Genomic DNA, 16,136 nt, shown 5'->3' with positions numbered 1-16,136 from the left:
TGGTCTGTTTTAAAGCTTCTCTGTTTTAATTAGCTTTTTAAAAAAATGCCTCAGCTACTAGGTTTATATTCCTTTAGAAGACAGGCTGTGCCCTGTACACTTGTTTTTATTCCAGCATCTAAATAGAGCCTGGCTCCAAGCAAGTATTTATTGTTTGCTGACCAAACATATAATGAATGACAACTAGATAAATAAATAATACAAAATGCCAGCTTCTTTGCAAATGTTTTCATTGTAGGGCATTTAAAATTAAGCAACTGCTAGCCTTTCTTTGCATAAAATGTTGGCTTTTCATGTATTTACTCCAATTTTTAATGTGTTTATTGACCCAAGTTTAAAACAAGACATACATTCCTGTAACTTTATACTCTGAAGAGTTTTAAATACTCAAAATTAAACTACCAATTGTTAAGGAAAAGGACCATGGACTTGAAGCCAGATTTAGTGGCTGTAGTTAATTAGGATGAGTAACATTGTAAAAAGAAACTGGTTTGGGGGCACCTGGGTGGCTCAGATGGTTAAACGTCTGCCTTCAGCTCAGGTCATGATCCAGGGTCCTTGGATGGAGCCCTGCGTCAGGCTCTCGGCTCAGAGGGGAGTCTGCCTCTTCTTCTCCCCCTGCCTCTGCCCCGTTCATGCGCACGCGCTCTCTCTCTCTCTCTCTATCTCTGTCTCAAATGAATAAATAAAATCTAAAAAAAAAAAAAAAAAGAAGCTGGTTTGGAAGGACCATGGGGAGACATTTCCGTCTTGGGGGTGGGGAAGGAGCAGGCAGGTTATTCATACCAGAACTGCCAGATAAAGAAACAGAGGGGCACACAGAATTTCTACAGAAAGGTTACTATCAATGAAACAGGTGTGACCCATGAAAAAAACCAAACAATTCATTTGGGATCCCACTCTTTAACTTGCTGGTGTTATATTTTTGTTGAATTGAAATCAACTGTTCTTTCTGAGGGACCCTAAGTTCATTAACAAAAAGTTAATTGTAATTTGTTATCTAGAGTGACAAGAAATTTGACAATTTGAATGTACCCCTGAAAATAAAATACTTTTCTTTCCTTTTCCTTGCAGATGAAAGTAGAGTCAATTGTTTTTTGCTAAAATGAAGCCTGTTCTATGTGTTTCTCTCATTGTTTGGACGTCAGCTTTCTGCTGTGCAGTGTTCACCCAGGTCCTCCGTTTGAAGCCTGGAAGAGCAGATGTTACCTGAGTCTATTGTCCAGACAAGATGGGGAACCAGAACCAAGAAGATAGGTGTTAGACAGGAGGGTGAGAGAGAACTTGTGTCTCTGTCAGCCCTTGCCTTTTTGGCTTTGAGTAGTTGAGACCAGTGCTGTTCTACTGATGTGTCAGTATTAGTTGTGAAGCATGTTGTCGCAAATCAGTTATCCTTTCAGTTTTTTTCCCTCATCTGCAGAATACCTCACAATTTTAATGCCATTTGTGAGAATTATTTTAGGCAAAAAAGAAATTATTTTGGTACAGAAAGAAGACTAAACATCATACCATCTATAAGCCATGGGTCATCAGGGCATGCTAATTTTACATAGAATCCTAAAATACTCAAATACAAGACCAACAAATTAAACTCAAGATTTAGATTTCCCTTCTGAAGGATGTGGGCCAGGGTTTGGAACCTGAAAATGTTTATATCTTCTTTTGGGAAGAGCTGTTAGCTCTTTGGTTGCTTTACTCTAATTGAGAGCCTTGACTTAGGGATCAGTCATCTTTGGTAGGTCCCAGGTGCCTGTTTCAAGTTCTGCTAGCTGTCTCAGTGGCTGAAGAGGGTCTGTGCATTGGTTCATGTGACTTTGAAACTAGGACTTGTGATGAGAAGCTAGGAGACGGCCTAGAGAAGGAATCAATATTTTGCAGTTCTCAGGAGCGGCATGCCGTCTTTAAGAGAGAAAGCTCCCAGGAGCTGGCCGAATGCAGGTCAGCACGCTGTTTCTCAAGCTGTGACTATGAGCCACAGTGAGAGATACATCTTACACCTGCCACAAACAACATGAAACCATATTTTTTTGAAGTATTCCACACATGTATTTGGAGAGAGCTGGTATGTGCCTCCACCGGAATCTTTTTTTTTTTTTTTGGTATTAAATGCTATTTAAATTTTTTTAAATTGAAATATAGTTGATATATAAGATTATATTAATTTCAGGCGTGCAACATTGTGATTCGACAATTATATACATTATGAAATGCTCACCATGATTAAGTGTAGTCGCCATCTGTCACCATACAAAGTTACTACAATGTTATTGACTCTCTTCCCTATGCCATGCTTTCCATCCTTGTGACTTGTTTTACAACTGGAAGTCTGTACTTCTTAATCCTCTTCATCTGTTCTGCTTCTCCCCTTGTCTCCCTCCCCTCTGGCAATCACCAGTTTGTTCTCTGTGTTTATGAGTCTGTTAATATGAAATGGTATTTATCCTTACTACACGGGAGGCACTCTAATTTCTATTTCATTAAAAAAGGGTGCTGGTTTATGACCTACTGGTGGGTGGTCTACAGCAGTTTGAAAAACACTTATAGCCTGGCTACTCCAGCATTGTATCACCTGGGAGCTTGTTAGAAATGTAGGCTCTCGGCTCCTGCCTACACCTACTACATCAGAATCTGCATCTAAGGTGATTTTACAATTAAAGAGTAATCCAAGTATTCTAGCTTGGTTCCAGCTGTGCTGAGGGGAATTGGGGATGAGGTATGGACAAGGTGTGGACACGGGCTGTCAGATTAGAAGCAGGAGGGGAGCAGTTTCCTGATAGCCATCGTGCCTTCTGAGATGTCCCTAAGGGAAAGGTGGGTCACAGAGAGCCACTAGTAGGGTTATGAGACCTGGCAGTCCAGCCCCGTGGACGACATCATGCCCTGACCACTTCAGAGCCTCTGGGTCTGGTTGTGCTGGGAAAGCCGGTGGCCCCCCTCCAGAGGTTCCTTAGCTTTGTCCCCGCTGAGGCTTTTGCATTCTGTCACTGGCTGTTTTAGTCTCAGAATATCTACAAAGACTATAGATTTGTAGCAAGACCCTCTGAGGTTCACAGATGTGCAGTCCACTTTTAGTTTTTGAGACTTCTAAACCTCATGTTTTTAAAATAGTTAATATAAGTTAAAGAGGGAAACAAAAAGTCAAAACCTCCCCTGCTTCCCCCACCCTGAATAAACACACCCATTACTGGAGTGAATCTGGCTTTTGTGCAATGCTATCACTAATACTAAGCCTGGTGAGACTGTAAATGTTAAAAATTGAATAATTGTTGAAAGTTGAGGCCTGCGTTGGGCTTGCTTGTAGCCTCAGTCAATGCCTTTCTTTTCTTTCTTAAAATTTTTTAAAATTTTTATTTATTTTTTTAATTTATTTATTTGACACACAGAGACACAGAGAGAGAGGGAACACAAGCAGGGAGAGTGGGAGAGGGAGAAGCAGGCTTCCCGCCGAGCAGGGAGCCCGACGCGGGGCTCGATCCCAGGACCCCGGGATCATGACCTGAGCCGAAGGCAGACGCTTAACGACTGAGCCACCCAGGTGCCCCTCTTTCTTAAAAATTTTTAAAGACTTCATTTGACAGAGAGAGAGAGAGCACAAGCAAGGGGAGCGGCCAAAGGGAAAGGGAGAAGCTCCCGCTGAGCAGGGAGCCTGATTTGGGGCTCCATCCCACGATTCTGGGATCATGACCTGAGCGGAAGGCAAACACTTAACCCACTGAGCCACCCAGGTGTCCCCAGTCAATGCCTTCGTATGCTGTCTTTGCTCAGGGACAGCGACAGGACACCTGGTGGAGACTCCTGTGGGCCCCCAGTGATGGTCAGGATGGAATGACCAAGTCTGGTTTCCCAAATGACTGACCTGATGATGGGATAGTTTATCGTGAAGCAAAACCTACTGCACAGCGATTGCTTTAATGGTGAAATTCCACTCCTCCCACGGGAGGAATTTGTTTTGGTCCTCCAGCTGTCAGATCTACGCTGTCTAAATGTCAATATGACAAGGCATATGTTTAACCTCACAGGAAGAATTTAGAATATTATCTGGCAGATTCAGGTTCCTGAACCTGACATTTTTGGCACGTTCAGATCTCTGGAGCTGGTCTATTTTGTGGCCCAGGGTACATGAATAATGACATCTGCTCTCCAATTTGTGCCTTTCTTTGCATTTTAAGTATTAGATATGAAAAAAATATTTTTCTCAATTCTTAGTATCTTCTGGAATTTCACAATTTTGAAACCGGGGAATAGATTTTTTTTTTCCCACATAGATGTGGGGGTCTTTAAAAAAACCTGTCTTTTAATACATGGTTCACTCTTGGCCACATCCTGATGAGAAGCAGGCAAGATAGTAACCATTTAGTTAAAAATATGTAAAAGCACCACTTTGGGCTCCTCTCAGCCCTGCCTGGGCTCCTCAGAGCAAACCTCCTCTAACTACACTTTAGCTCTGAAATCAGATAAATTTGATAAAAATAGAAATGGCTGATTCTATTCTTTATGAAGCAAGACAAATTATGCTTTGGGAGAAAATAATTTGCTATAAAGTATAAAATGTTTTAATATTTATATCTCATAATAAAACCATTACATGTTTATAAACACTCTATCAGGCATTTTTACAATGGGGCCACCGCTGACAACTAGCAACGCAATAAAATATGCACAGACAACACTGAGTATGAAATATACATCTTGATTTTATAATTGTGTGTGCTTTATTTTTTACACAAATGGAATGGAAGTGTCGAATATTTACACTTAACAGGAGTGTAAGCTGTGCAGTGTCTCTGTAAACTCCAGCCCGGGCAAGGAGTGTTTCCTCCCTCCCTCTCCTCCTGCACTATAGCTCGATGGAGAAACATCCTGTCAGAGAGAAGCACGAAACTGTCATATTGAAAGGATCTAACGGGTACAGCCTGGTGCACTCAGAATTTAAGACACACTTAGGAAACACAAATTCAAAAAGGAGAGAAGAAAAGTTTGCCATCTCATTGGGAGTCAACCTTGCCATTTGGTTGTCTGTCCTCGTGAGTTGCTAGGGAGATTTTGTATTCCGCCTGTTAGGTGATCTTTGTCTAAATCATCCACCTGTCTTAGCTTGTCCTCAGCTGCTACAAGAAACTGCACAGCTGTACAAGAAATGATTTCCAAAGCACAGTTTTCAGTGAGGAAGGATATTTACAGACTGGAGTGTGTGTGTGGGTTTCCATCCACATTCATTCATACCCAATGTAGTATGTGTATACATTATATACATACCACATAGACCATAACATACACAGAAGTAAAATGCATATCCACAGAATTCTGTAGGGACATCTCTGCCAAATCAGTCATCAGCATGTCACTCCACATGCTTTCAGAGAAATGTCCCCTTTTCCCCCTGGGAGTGACAAATGACCACGATAAGCTTAGGAACTAGCCCGACTCCTTGACTTAAATACTTTTGTAGGAATTTAGGCAGGACCAAGACAGGAAAAAAAGAGATGTTATTTCATCAGCGAGTCCATTCAATCTCACCAGAGCAATCACCAGCTGAAAAGCAGAGGGGGCTTCACATGAAAATGTGGGGGGGGGAAGCTTATGAGTGGGGAAAAAATGTCTCTCTCCAAACCAAGGCAATGGCATGGCTTCAATGAGAAAGAGGTTTGCTGTCAGAATGATTTCAGGGCCAGAGTCTGCCTTTGTGGAGAGGAGGTGTCCTCAGAGCCACGGGATGGTGCTGAGAGTGGGCTCAGTGTGGACCAGCCTTCAGGCAGAGAGGCACCCAGGTGCTGCGGGGCCCAGAGCGCGTGTGCATCCTCACTGCCAGGGCAGCGGTGCAGGCTGGCTCAGTGAGGCGTGCTGGAGCTGGCTCCAGCCGGGGACCTCATGCTCAGCTTTGCTTTCTGGGCTGTGTAAGTGAAATGGTGACCCACAGGAATTGTGTCATCGGTCCAGTGTATGGACTTGCTGTCCGGATCAGCCATGAGCCCTTATAGGACAGAAAAATCACAGAGTGGGGTATGGGAGAGGAGATGCTCAGGACGTGTGAGGAGGAGAGAAAGGACAGGAAATGAGGGGAAAGGGGAATGAGGCGGGGGGGGGGGGGGGGGGGAGGAGACACCCAAAGGGGGTAGAGAGATAGGGGAGTGAAGGGGAGGGAGTAACGAGAGACTGCAGAAGGAAGGCAGCACTCGGGGAAGACAGGCCAGTAGGAGAAAAGGAGAGGTGCACAAAGAGAGTGATGGAATGAGATAGAAATGGAAGGGGGAGAGCAGAGGAAAAGAAGGAGGGAAAACCAGAGGCGAGAGCCAGAGGCGTGGAGAGCTTTTCCCTGGCTCTGAGTCTGGAAGGGCTGGCAGTAGGATCTAAGACAGCTCACAGGCACCTGAGTGCAGCTTCGTAAAGATGGGCTCACTTAGCAGATGGCGCCAAGCCAAGAACTTGGGGCTGGGGGCGGGTGCGGGGGTGGGGAGAGGCCGGCAAAGAAATGGCCAACAGATCCTGTGGGAGGAGAGCAAAATACAAATGCCCCTGCAATTAGCTGACAAATGCGATTTTGAGTTTGGTAAAGCTGAGACCCCCGTGGTGCTACACATTGTACCAGAGCATGAAAAATAGCACCAGTGACACGATCTGGCACTTTTCCGAAAGGGCCCAGCATGTGAAGGTGATGTTGCGCCCCCAGTAAACCTTCAGATTGGAGAGAGCTCCGGACAAAGTTTGCAGTGTTAGCACCAGTCTGGCCCCAGGCTCCAAGTGCATTTGCACCAGATGTAATCTGGGTAACTTTCCTGCCATATCCATACAATCATCAGATTTGCTGCAAAATACACCAGTTCATTGGAGCCATAGAGACCTCAACATTGGGAAGCGCAAGACAACACAACAAATGGAGGTGTAAATTCTATAGGAAAAGACCCTCTCACCAATTTGCTTGGTGATTCTTCAAGCAAATATATATGTATATATATTTATATAAATCTACATAAAAAAATCAGTGCAAATGCCAATTCTAATCTGGAAGCATCTACACTAGGAAAATAAATAATTATATTACTACAAAACCAAGGGTTGGTGGTTCAATTTGATTGTACTCAGCCACAGCAATACTTAATATTAAATGGAAAGCACATCACACGACCCGCGGAAACATCTACTCATTAATGACAGTCCTTTAAATAAATGGTTGCATGCTCAGTTGAGAAACCAAAGAAGTTATTATGGTGGCCTAAAAATAGAGCTGGGATCAGGAATGGCATTCTGGTGGCAGAAAACTTCTGGCAGCAATATTGATGAAAGTAGGCCTTGACCTGAAACTGGCGAATTGCAGCCATGGACATACCTTTAAATATTTTGAGCATTCTAAGGAAGTCCCCCCCCAAATTTGACTTTCATCAGAGGGAAAATGCATTGCTAGCCCTTCCGTTGGCAAAGGCAGCCTCAAGACTATAGGTAGATGCATAATTTTGCATTTCTGTGTTTGTTTTGGTGACTGCAGCGAGGCAGACCGTGGTAGTTAGTGTAAGATGAACAACCTTGGGTTTGGAAAGAGACCCTCATTCTGAGCTCCGATGTTCTTACTATGAAGAAGCCCCATCACTGCTGATGGCTCTATCTCTCGCTCTCCCATCCCAGCCTGCATGCTGGTTTGCTGCACAGTGTGGCAGAATCCCTGCCAGGTCTGGATGTACCCCAGAAATAAGGCGATGGGGCTTAGTCTGGGTATGCATAGAACCCAGAGTTGAGTGGTTATTGAGATCACCGACAAGTTTCTCTCTAAACACTGTGGGCACAAGCAATGCTGATGTCATCATCAGCTCTAAAGTGGGATATAGGCTTCGGGAGTTTTTTTAAAATCATCATTATAATTGCTAAAAAATAAACTTGGTCCAGGTGCAGCCCCCAAGAAAGGCAGTTCAATTGGTTGAGCTCAAAGCTGTTAATTGTCTTTTCTTGTGGTTCTCTTTGCCCTGTACACAGAAACAAAAGTCTGCACCCCTCACCCCCCCCCCAACCAGATACTTCTCTCTTCCTCAAAGAAATAGTGCTTCTTGGGACAGATCTCTCCATGGCTCGATACCATCTCTGGCTGTTACAAAACCCTGTTACTTGTGAAACAGACAAACAAACAAACAAACTCCTAATTACTCATGGTTGGCCAAAATACTAAATGATCCTTTGAGAACTGCATGTAAGTAACTAGAAACAAAGTTATTGAACTATTTGCATGGCAGACCCAGGTTAATAAGATAAAAGCAAAAACTTCCCTTTAGATCATTTGCATGAGTTTGTCTCTGAAAGCCATCAGCTTAAAAATGCATTAACCAAATGTCTTCCAAAAATACCCATGAGGGCAACTCATTAAGGGATGTGCTCCATGAGAGTGTGTCACTAATATGGAAGGGAGATCATGGGAGGTAAGTGAGGGAGAAGTCTTTGTCAGACTTTGGAAAGAACTCAGATGCTCTTAATGGATCATTGGCAACAAAAGGGAGAGTGCAAGTTTCAGTTCTTGAATTTGATCATCTGCTGATAGTGCATACATTTAGTCTTTCAATTAGTCTTTACAAAATATTTCACAAAACTTTTTTAACCTATAGAAATTTGTTTCTATACATTTAATATATTTTTATTGTATAAATTATTCTCATCTTTAGTGCCTCCTTTCAGTTTATAAATGGCAAAATAGACAATAAACAATCATAAAGCTAACCTCAGGTGGAACCCCCTCCTCTCAGGGAGGTCAGTCCTCCATACACTTGTGAATTTTATGAAATGCTCGTCTTTGTAGATGCCAGTCAAAGAAACTACACACTTATCCTTCCCTGATATTATGCCGTCTCCCAAAGGGACTCCTTTACTTTTTCCTTCTTTCTTTCTTTTGCTCGTTAAGAAATCAAAGAGTGTGCATAGTTATAAAATTCGAAGTGTACCAATTACAGATGTGGGTAATGGGAAGGTTGGTGAAGTTCAAGTGCTGGCAACTTTTCTTTAAAGCAAAAGACATAGAGAGCTCAGCAGCTAAATCAGCTCTGGATATCTGCTGGGGTGAGGAGGCTGCCCATCTCTTGGGCAGAAAGCCCATCAAAGGTTCATCCCTACACCTGGCACTTTGAGCAAACCAAAGCCTTCCTGCATACTGCAATGTCTTTTCTGTCCCACCCTGTGGCCCCTCCGTTTCCTTCATGGCTTCACACAGTTTGTGTTGTACATTCATAAGAATTCACATTGACTGCAAAAACATAAATGCAACAAAAACATAAAAGCCTCCAAGTAGTATATTATATATATTTTGTTCTTCTAAATGCTCTTCTGTCATTGTCGGAAGTGCAGTAGCTAATTTATAACTTTTCCTTTGAGGGAATCCAGATGAAAGGCCCAGATTGCTCTTCAATAACAAGCTTGCATTGATTATATATATCTTCTAAGGTGTCTCCTTGGACAATAGCTAGAACAAGAGTAAACACGCCAGAGTTAGGAATCGTTCCCTGCCTGGTAAAGAACAGCCCTCAATCACACAGCAGAAGCTCAAACCAGTGACAGATGAACTCATCTGGAAGCTTCATATTACTTTTCATTAGTAAGAAAAGTGGGAAATTTACTTAAGCAAGGTCATGTCAGTGATTAAAAGAAAAAAAAAAATGCTTTCAGTGCATGTCCTGGATCAGCTAACAAATGCACCCCAGTCTTTTTACCTTCTATACGTCTGTCTGTGGTTCTGGAAAATGAATCATTTATATATTCAAATTTTATGGGTGCTTACTCTGGGCCAGGCACTGGGTTGGGCACTGATCAATTTTCAGATTGAGATCTCCTTGCTTATTAAAAGAAAGCTGGCCTTTTATTCTATATACTGTGTGTACCTTGGCAGGTGCAGAAATCTAGACATTTTTGACATAGAGGAAGTAATAAGGTTGTGGAGGCAACTTGAGTTAACCCCTTCAACCCCCAAGCCCTTAATAGGAAACCCCACTCATTCTCCAAGTAATCTGGTAAATTGATATTTTGCTATAACAGGGCCGCTCATATTGGGAATGCTTTATGACAGCTACTTAGAAGAAACATAAATAAGAGGAAATATACACAAACAGCTAATCTGTGAATTACCTAAAACACCAAGTCACCTGAAGCAGATTTAAGTATATTTCATAATGTCCTTTGAACTAAAGTTAGCTTACAGAGAGATCTCCAAAACTTGTCAGTATTATCTGTAGGACATTAGGGATTAACAATGAATTGCTACTGAAACATAGTTAGATCTTCAAAAGCAACCCTGAGAATATATTGATTACTGTATTTTATTTCTGAGTATGAACCACTGGTCAAAATGTGCATAACTGTGATTTGATGTTTATACCTGGATGTTTTTCAGGATAAAACACGACTCATACCTTTGTTACTGATCGAAATTTTACTTAAGATTACTCGTTTCAGCGTATTTGCAAACTGCTAAGTCACTGGCATTTTCATATTCTGAGTAAGACAAACAGTAAAGCATCTAACTTCTCATAAGGAAATTCAGGAGGAAACTTTTTGTTTTTAAACCATTTGTTGTAAGGCAATTTCCGCACAGTTTGATTACTCTTTGGATTTGATCAGTGTTTCATGAACGTGGGTAAGAACAGAGAACCCGGGATTCCCGGGGCAAGAAAATCTTCCTCTATTCTCCAAACTTCATGTTTCCAGGAAATATTTAAAAAGAAAAGTGAAGTTTTGCCCTGGGACTTGACATGGAATCAATGGAAACCCAGGGAAGTGGTTCAGCATCTTGTTCAATTGCTGCTAGCAGGACGCAGACCTGCCCCTCATCGAAGTAGAGAATGGAGCCCTGAGACTGCTTCTCACGAGGCATTGCTTTGGATGTTCCCTGAGCCCTAAAGGTTTCTTTTTCAAGTTTTCTGATGATATCAGGGCAATAGTTTAATGCCTAAAATCTTCTTCTTCTTTTTTTTTTAAGAGAGGGAGTGAAGGGGGAGGAGCAGAGAAATCTCCAAGCAGGCTCCATGCCCAGCGCAGAGCCGGATCCCGGGACCAGGAGATTTGACCTGAGCCGAAATCAAGAGTCGGACGCTTAACTGACTGAGCCACCCAGGCGCCCTGCCTGAAATCTTCTTAATAGCAGGAGATAGTTCAGTGCCATCCTTGGCTCATGCTTTTGCATAGGGCCACTGGGGACCAAGAGCTGGCTGTGGCTGAATCCAGAGAAGACAGAACCCAGAGTTCTGGATCAGATAGGTAAAACAGAGGGAAATTAGTGTTTCTCAGTGGGAAGGTTTTAGGGCCCAGGTATACCCGGCCCGAAGCCCTCTCTAATGCTAAATGTCAGACCGTCGATCCTTTCTCATAGTCCAGGGGTAAATGAACTTACCTGTAAAATATTCTCCAAATTCTTGTTCTAGCTTAATTGCACGATCATAGGTTTTCTTGGCTTGTTCCTCCGTTAGACGCTTATTCATCTCCCTGGGGAAATGAGGGTTTGGTATTAGAACACACAGGGAATGTGCCAAATCCTGAAAAATTAAAATGTGTGGCAAAAATGAATCCTGCAGGAAGCACAGTGTAATTTTACCAGAGGCTTCCTAGTCCTAATTTGGGACTCTTTTTGCTGGAAGAATTTCAGCAACAAGGACACCCTCCCAGAGCACTCCCTCTCGGAGGGCAGTCTCTCGGTTTCACACTGGACTGATGCAGAATCTGTCCCTCTCTGACTTCCAGTCACTGGTCCCTGTTCCGTCCTCTGTAGTCACACAGGACTAAACCTCTTTCCTCCATGACAGGCACTGGGGTCTTTAAATCAATCCAATCAATATGTCCCTTGAGGCTACCAGTCCTTCCGAATAAACTCTCCTACTCCCTTCATCTCTTCTCCCATTGGATGTGATTTCCAAGTCCTAACCTTCCTGGTTACCCGTCCTTGGACTTTGTCCTAGACTGTCTCAACCTCTCTTAAACGTGGGACATAGATTCGAAGGAAATCTTCTAGGGGTGGTCAGAGGCGGGGCGAGGAGATGGAGAGGAGGGAGAGGACATCATCACATTCTGTCCCTCAGCACATCTGAGAGAACTAGACTTGACTCTTGGCAGGGTCTGCTATCCCAGGAACCTTTGAATTCTCCATTCCCCATCTTCCCCATGGGCTGCTGTTCATCTTCAGTGTGTAGCAGGAAATGTTTGGAGTGGAGAAATAGAAAGTGCTTCCCAAGAATTCTAGAAAAGGTGACAGGCCCCTCAGGAATGTGCATCTTTCAGGCTGAAGGGGCTTTCTGTGGCTCTCCCCGCTCAACTTCTGCAAAGGGCGAGGCATGTCTACAGCAACAAGAGCCCTGAACTTCATCTGTTTTTTTTTTTTTTTAAAGATTTATTTATTTGAGAGAGAGAGAAAACGAGGGGCGGGGGGAGGGGCAGCAGACTCCCCGCTGAGTGCGGAGCAATCCCATGACCCTGAGATCATGGCCTGAGCGGAAACCAACAGCTGGATGCTTAATAGACTGAGCCACCCAGGTGCCCTGAACTTCATCTGCTTTTATAATCAAATGGCATTAGAAGGATTGGCTGAGGGAGGCATGAATAAATGGACACAGAGAGAATGTAACAATCAAATGCGCCTCGACCAAAATATTTTCAAATAGATTATAAGCAAGTAACCTCCATAGAGAACAAGGATAGAGAATCTCAGTAAGAGTCTCCAGTGTTGACTTGGTTTTGTTGTTGTTCTGATAGGAGAATGGGCTATAAAGGAATTATGCCTGGGATTCTCTCGTGTCCCTTTCTTTCTGTTAGTGTGTCAACTCTTGGTGTATATAAGTGCTGCTTAATTATTGTAAGATTACTGAAATCCAACCTCAAGGACAAATTGAGCAGGAAGGAAATGGAAAATAACCCAACCTACTGATTCCTAACCAGGGGCAGCTTTATCTTCGCAGGTCCTCTAGGTGGTAAAATTTTTTGCCTACCAAACTGTACTTCTTAAATAAAAATTATATTATCTTCCTGTTTTTTTAAATCAAAGACATTTTATTAATCAAAGACTGACAATGCTTGCCTCTGATGATCATATGAATAGAAGCGTGGCTGCACTGGGCTGATAAAAGTCTAGCCAAGGGCAGAGGTATTTTGGTTGGCCCACTGGGATGCATCACAGGGGCAAGTAGAATATTGAAAGCATTGCTGCCTTTGCATGTCCCCGAGGAAGCCAGAGACTGGGGTCTGGTTTTAGGCATGTCACTGTGGCCTGAAGTAATAAAGAGACTTGAGAAGGTAAAAGAGTAAATCTGATGTCAGAACTCAAAGTTTTGGGGTTCTTTTAAAGTCAACTTTTAGTCAAACAGATTTTCCATTACACCAAGACTTTCCCAAGGGGCTTATTTGGAAAAAAAAAATTAAAAACTGAAGTCAGACATTAACATGATTCCAGACATGATTTGATGGCTGCAATAGAAAAAAAAAATAGGAATTTCCTGAACTCTTGATGTTGAGATAAATTCATCTTGTCCTGAGGGATGCTATCTACGATTCTCCTCCCAAATAGCACTAGTCCTAGAAGCTGTGAGTGGATGTCACCCTTGGGTTCAGAAGATGCTGGGCTAAACCCAGGGATATTTTTCATAGAAAGACAGGGTTTTGCTCCAGATGTCAAGAAATCATGTGGCTCTGGATCTTCTTTTACTTCCCTGGCTCATGCTAGCCTGTGTTCTCTGAATTCCCTTTGCACTTACTGTAGCCATCACTGAATTTCCATTTTTATCCTCTAACATATCTATTATATCCTTTGTCTCCTTGTCTAATCTGTGAGTTCACTGAGGGCAGAGACCAGGGTTTGTACATCAGCATGTGTCATGGAGCCTGGCTCAAGACGTCTTTGTTAAATGAGTAAGTGAATGAATGAATGGAGGACTAGATAAATCAACATAATTATGATACAGCTGAAGACAGAAGAAAACATGGGCCACCGTGGGAGCAAGAACGTAAAAGCAGATTGGGGTTGGCAAGGTAAAGAGACACAGGAAAGTTTCCCAATGCCATGGGGTGGGGGTGAGGAACAGGGGTCATGTGGTGGCACTCTATAAAAATAACACCCCTTTCCTCCACAGCCTTGATTTTATGCTCCTCTGAAGAGTCAGCCATGTATGTGCTAATAGGCTCTGTGGTTTGATGTGGATGATGCACTTGAGAAATACTGTGTGTGATGCTGTACCAATGCCCAAATGTGACAGCGGCCATGCTTTTGTTCCAGTTGACCTAGCATTCACTCCTCCCCAGGGAGTGGGCAGATCATGGCAGCTTTGGTCCTGAAGTAAAACCCTTGGAAAAGAGGGAGCTGGAAAGTAAACATCCAGTTTAATAATAAGATCCCATTAGTCTGAATGTCACCATCACGGCACTCGAGACTCATGAATATGGCTGCAGCAAATTATGTCAGGTTCACGGTCCTCATTGTGGGATCCAGCCATCGGAATGTTTAATTTTCCTTGGTGATAAGTGGCTGTGACAGTGCCCCGAGGTAAAACTAGATAAGTCATCTCATAGTTGTGTAAGGAAGGAGAACTTCTCCTACGTAGCACCAGATGGGAATATCTCCCACTATCACACTGAAGCACATGGGCAACTGCTGTGTCTCCCTCAGGCCTCACTTCCCTGGGAAGCCATTTATCCCCCCACGTATTTATGATGTGAAAACTTATTCTTCTATTTCTGAAACAGGCCTTTAAGATGCTGTTCCCAGGAGGTGAGGGCCATTTTTTCTGTTCTTCTTCTTCATGTTAGCATTGCTAATAATATTTATGAGGCTCTTTACAGATTATAAATCACTTTTACATAATGAAATTTATGGTTGCTTAATTTACTCTGTGCACTACCCAACACCGTATCCTAGATGAGGAGAGATTTCAAGCATGCTACCAGGGATAACACCATCAAGAACCAGTATTTTATCATCAACACACATTTTTTTCCACGTGCCAATTCTGGGCAAAGCTCTTGACGTTATAATTTAACACCTAAATTCTCAGGGCAGAAGGTACTGTCAGTGACCTCCTGATTTTATTTTTTCATCTTGGTAAGAACATTTGTTCGTCTTTCATGTATGTGAATGTATTCTGCTTTTAAGACACCTCTCTGGCAATTTCCCCAGAGACTGACTGTGTATTTAACTTAATTCTCTTAGGTTGCAGTTCCAGCTACTGCAGCTTACTCTGTTTCTTCACTCCTAGAGAAGACATGGAACAGCTGGCTGATACCTTCTGCAAGTAATTGTTTCACCTCTAGGATTAAGTAATTTCCTTCTCTTTGGTTTTTCCATGTGTACTGTTCTCCAGTACTCTGTGGCTCACTTCTGAACCCTGTCAAGTGCTCTAAGATCTCGAGGGCCAAATGGAGGCACATTTGAGCAAAGCTCTTGCCAACAGACACAGCGGCATTATCTCTTGTGACCTCATGGAAAAGGTAGTTTATGTGTTTTGTGATGATAAAATAGTTTTATTCCTTTTACAGGGAAGTAACTTGAAATTTTTTACAGTTATAGTGGCTACTGTTTATTGAGTACTTATTATATGCTAAAGACCATATGGGGAGCTTCATATTCATGATCATGTTTAACCTTTATACCAGCTGTGAGGTATGTATTATTAATGTGCTTAGTGGAGAGGAGAGGAACTAAATCTTAAGGAGGTCAAGCAACTTGCCTGAGGTGACAAAACTGATCAGAGACAAAAGGAAAAACCAAATCTAGCCCGACCGATTTTCAAGTTGCTGCCTTTTGGCTACTACGGCAGCCTCATGTTTGTATGGGAATTGTCTAGAAAGCAGTGCAATAATTTCTATCAAATTGCCACTGAAAATATGTTACTTTATGGTCTCGTTGTGAATATTTGCCCAATATGTTTAGTGATTTTGAAGGAAGCTATTTGCCAGTCCTCTGAAAAATAAAAAGAACCACAAAAAAATCCGAGTTATAAATTTTTGCCTTATTCATAAATATGCACTGGTATGGAGCTGTTGGTTTAAGTTATAGATGTGTTACTGCCATGTCACTAAGAAAACTCCCTTTTAAGGATAGTGGTCTACATACATGAGGTTTTCATTAAGGAACAGAAGAATTCTATGCTAGAACTAAATGAAATGTCAATAGAAAGAGTCTAAAATATTGTCTGCTCCCT

At 42.5% G+C, this 16,136-nt stretch overlaps 1 protein-coding gene across 1 annotated transcript in view; it reads right to left on the bottom strand.

Moving 5' to 3' along the window:
- Nucleotides 1-6,023: 6,023 nt before the first annotated feature.
- LOC123856523 (disks large homolog 2) overlaps nucleotides 6,024-16,136 on the bottom strand; it is an 812,179-nt gene continuing 802,066 nt past the window's right edge. The window contains exons 21-22 of the mRNA XM_064576814.1: nucleotides 11,351-11,442; nucleotides 6,024-9,430 (exon numbers count right to left, since the gene is read on the bottom strand). Of these exons, the coding sequence (XP_064432884.1) occupies nucleotides 9,324-9,430; nucleotides 11,351-11,442 (199 nt within the window). The 3' untranslated portion in view covers nucleotides 6,024-9,323. The remainder of the gene's footprint in view (nucleotides 9,431-11,350; nucleotides 11,443-16,136) is intronic.

Source organism: Mirounga angustirostris, unplaced genomic scaffold (genome assembly GCF_029215605.1).
Source record: "Mirounga angustirostris isolate CCGP_5_RB_7025 unplaced genomic scaffold, mMirAng1.0.hap1 SCAF_13, whole genome shotgun sequence".
In the NCBI taxonomy this organism is placed as follows: Eukaryota; Metazoa; Chordata; class Mammalia; order Carnivora; family Phocidae; genus Mirounga; species Mirounga angustirostris.
This window is presented reverse-complemented; position numbering and strand designations above follow the sequence as displayed.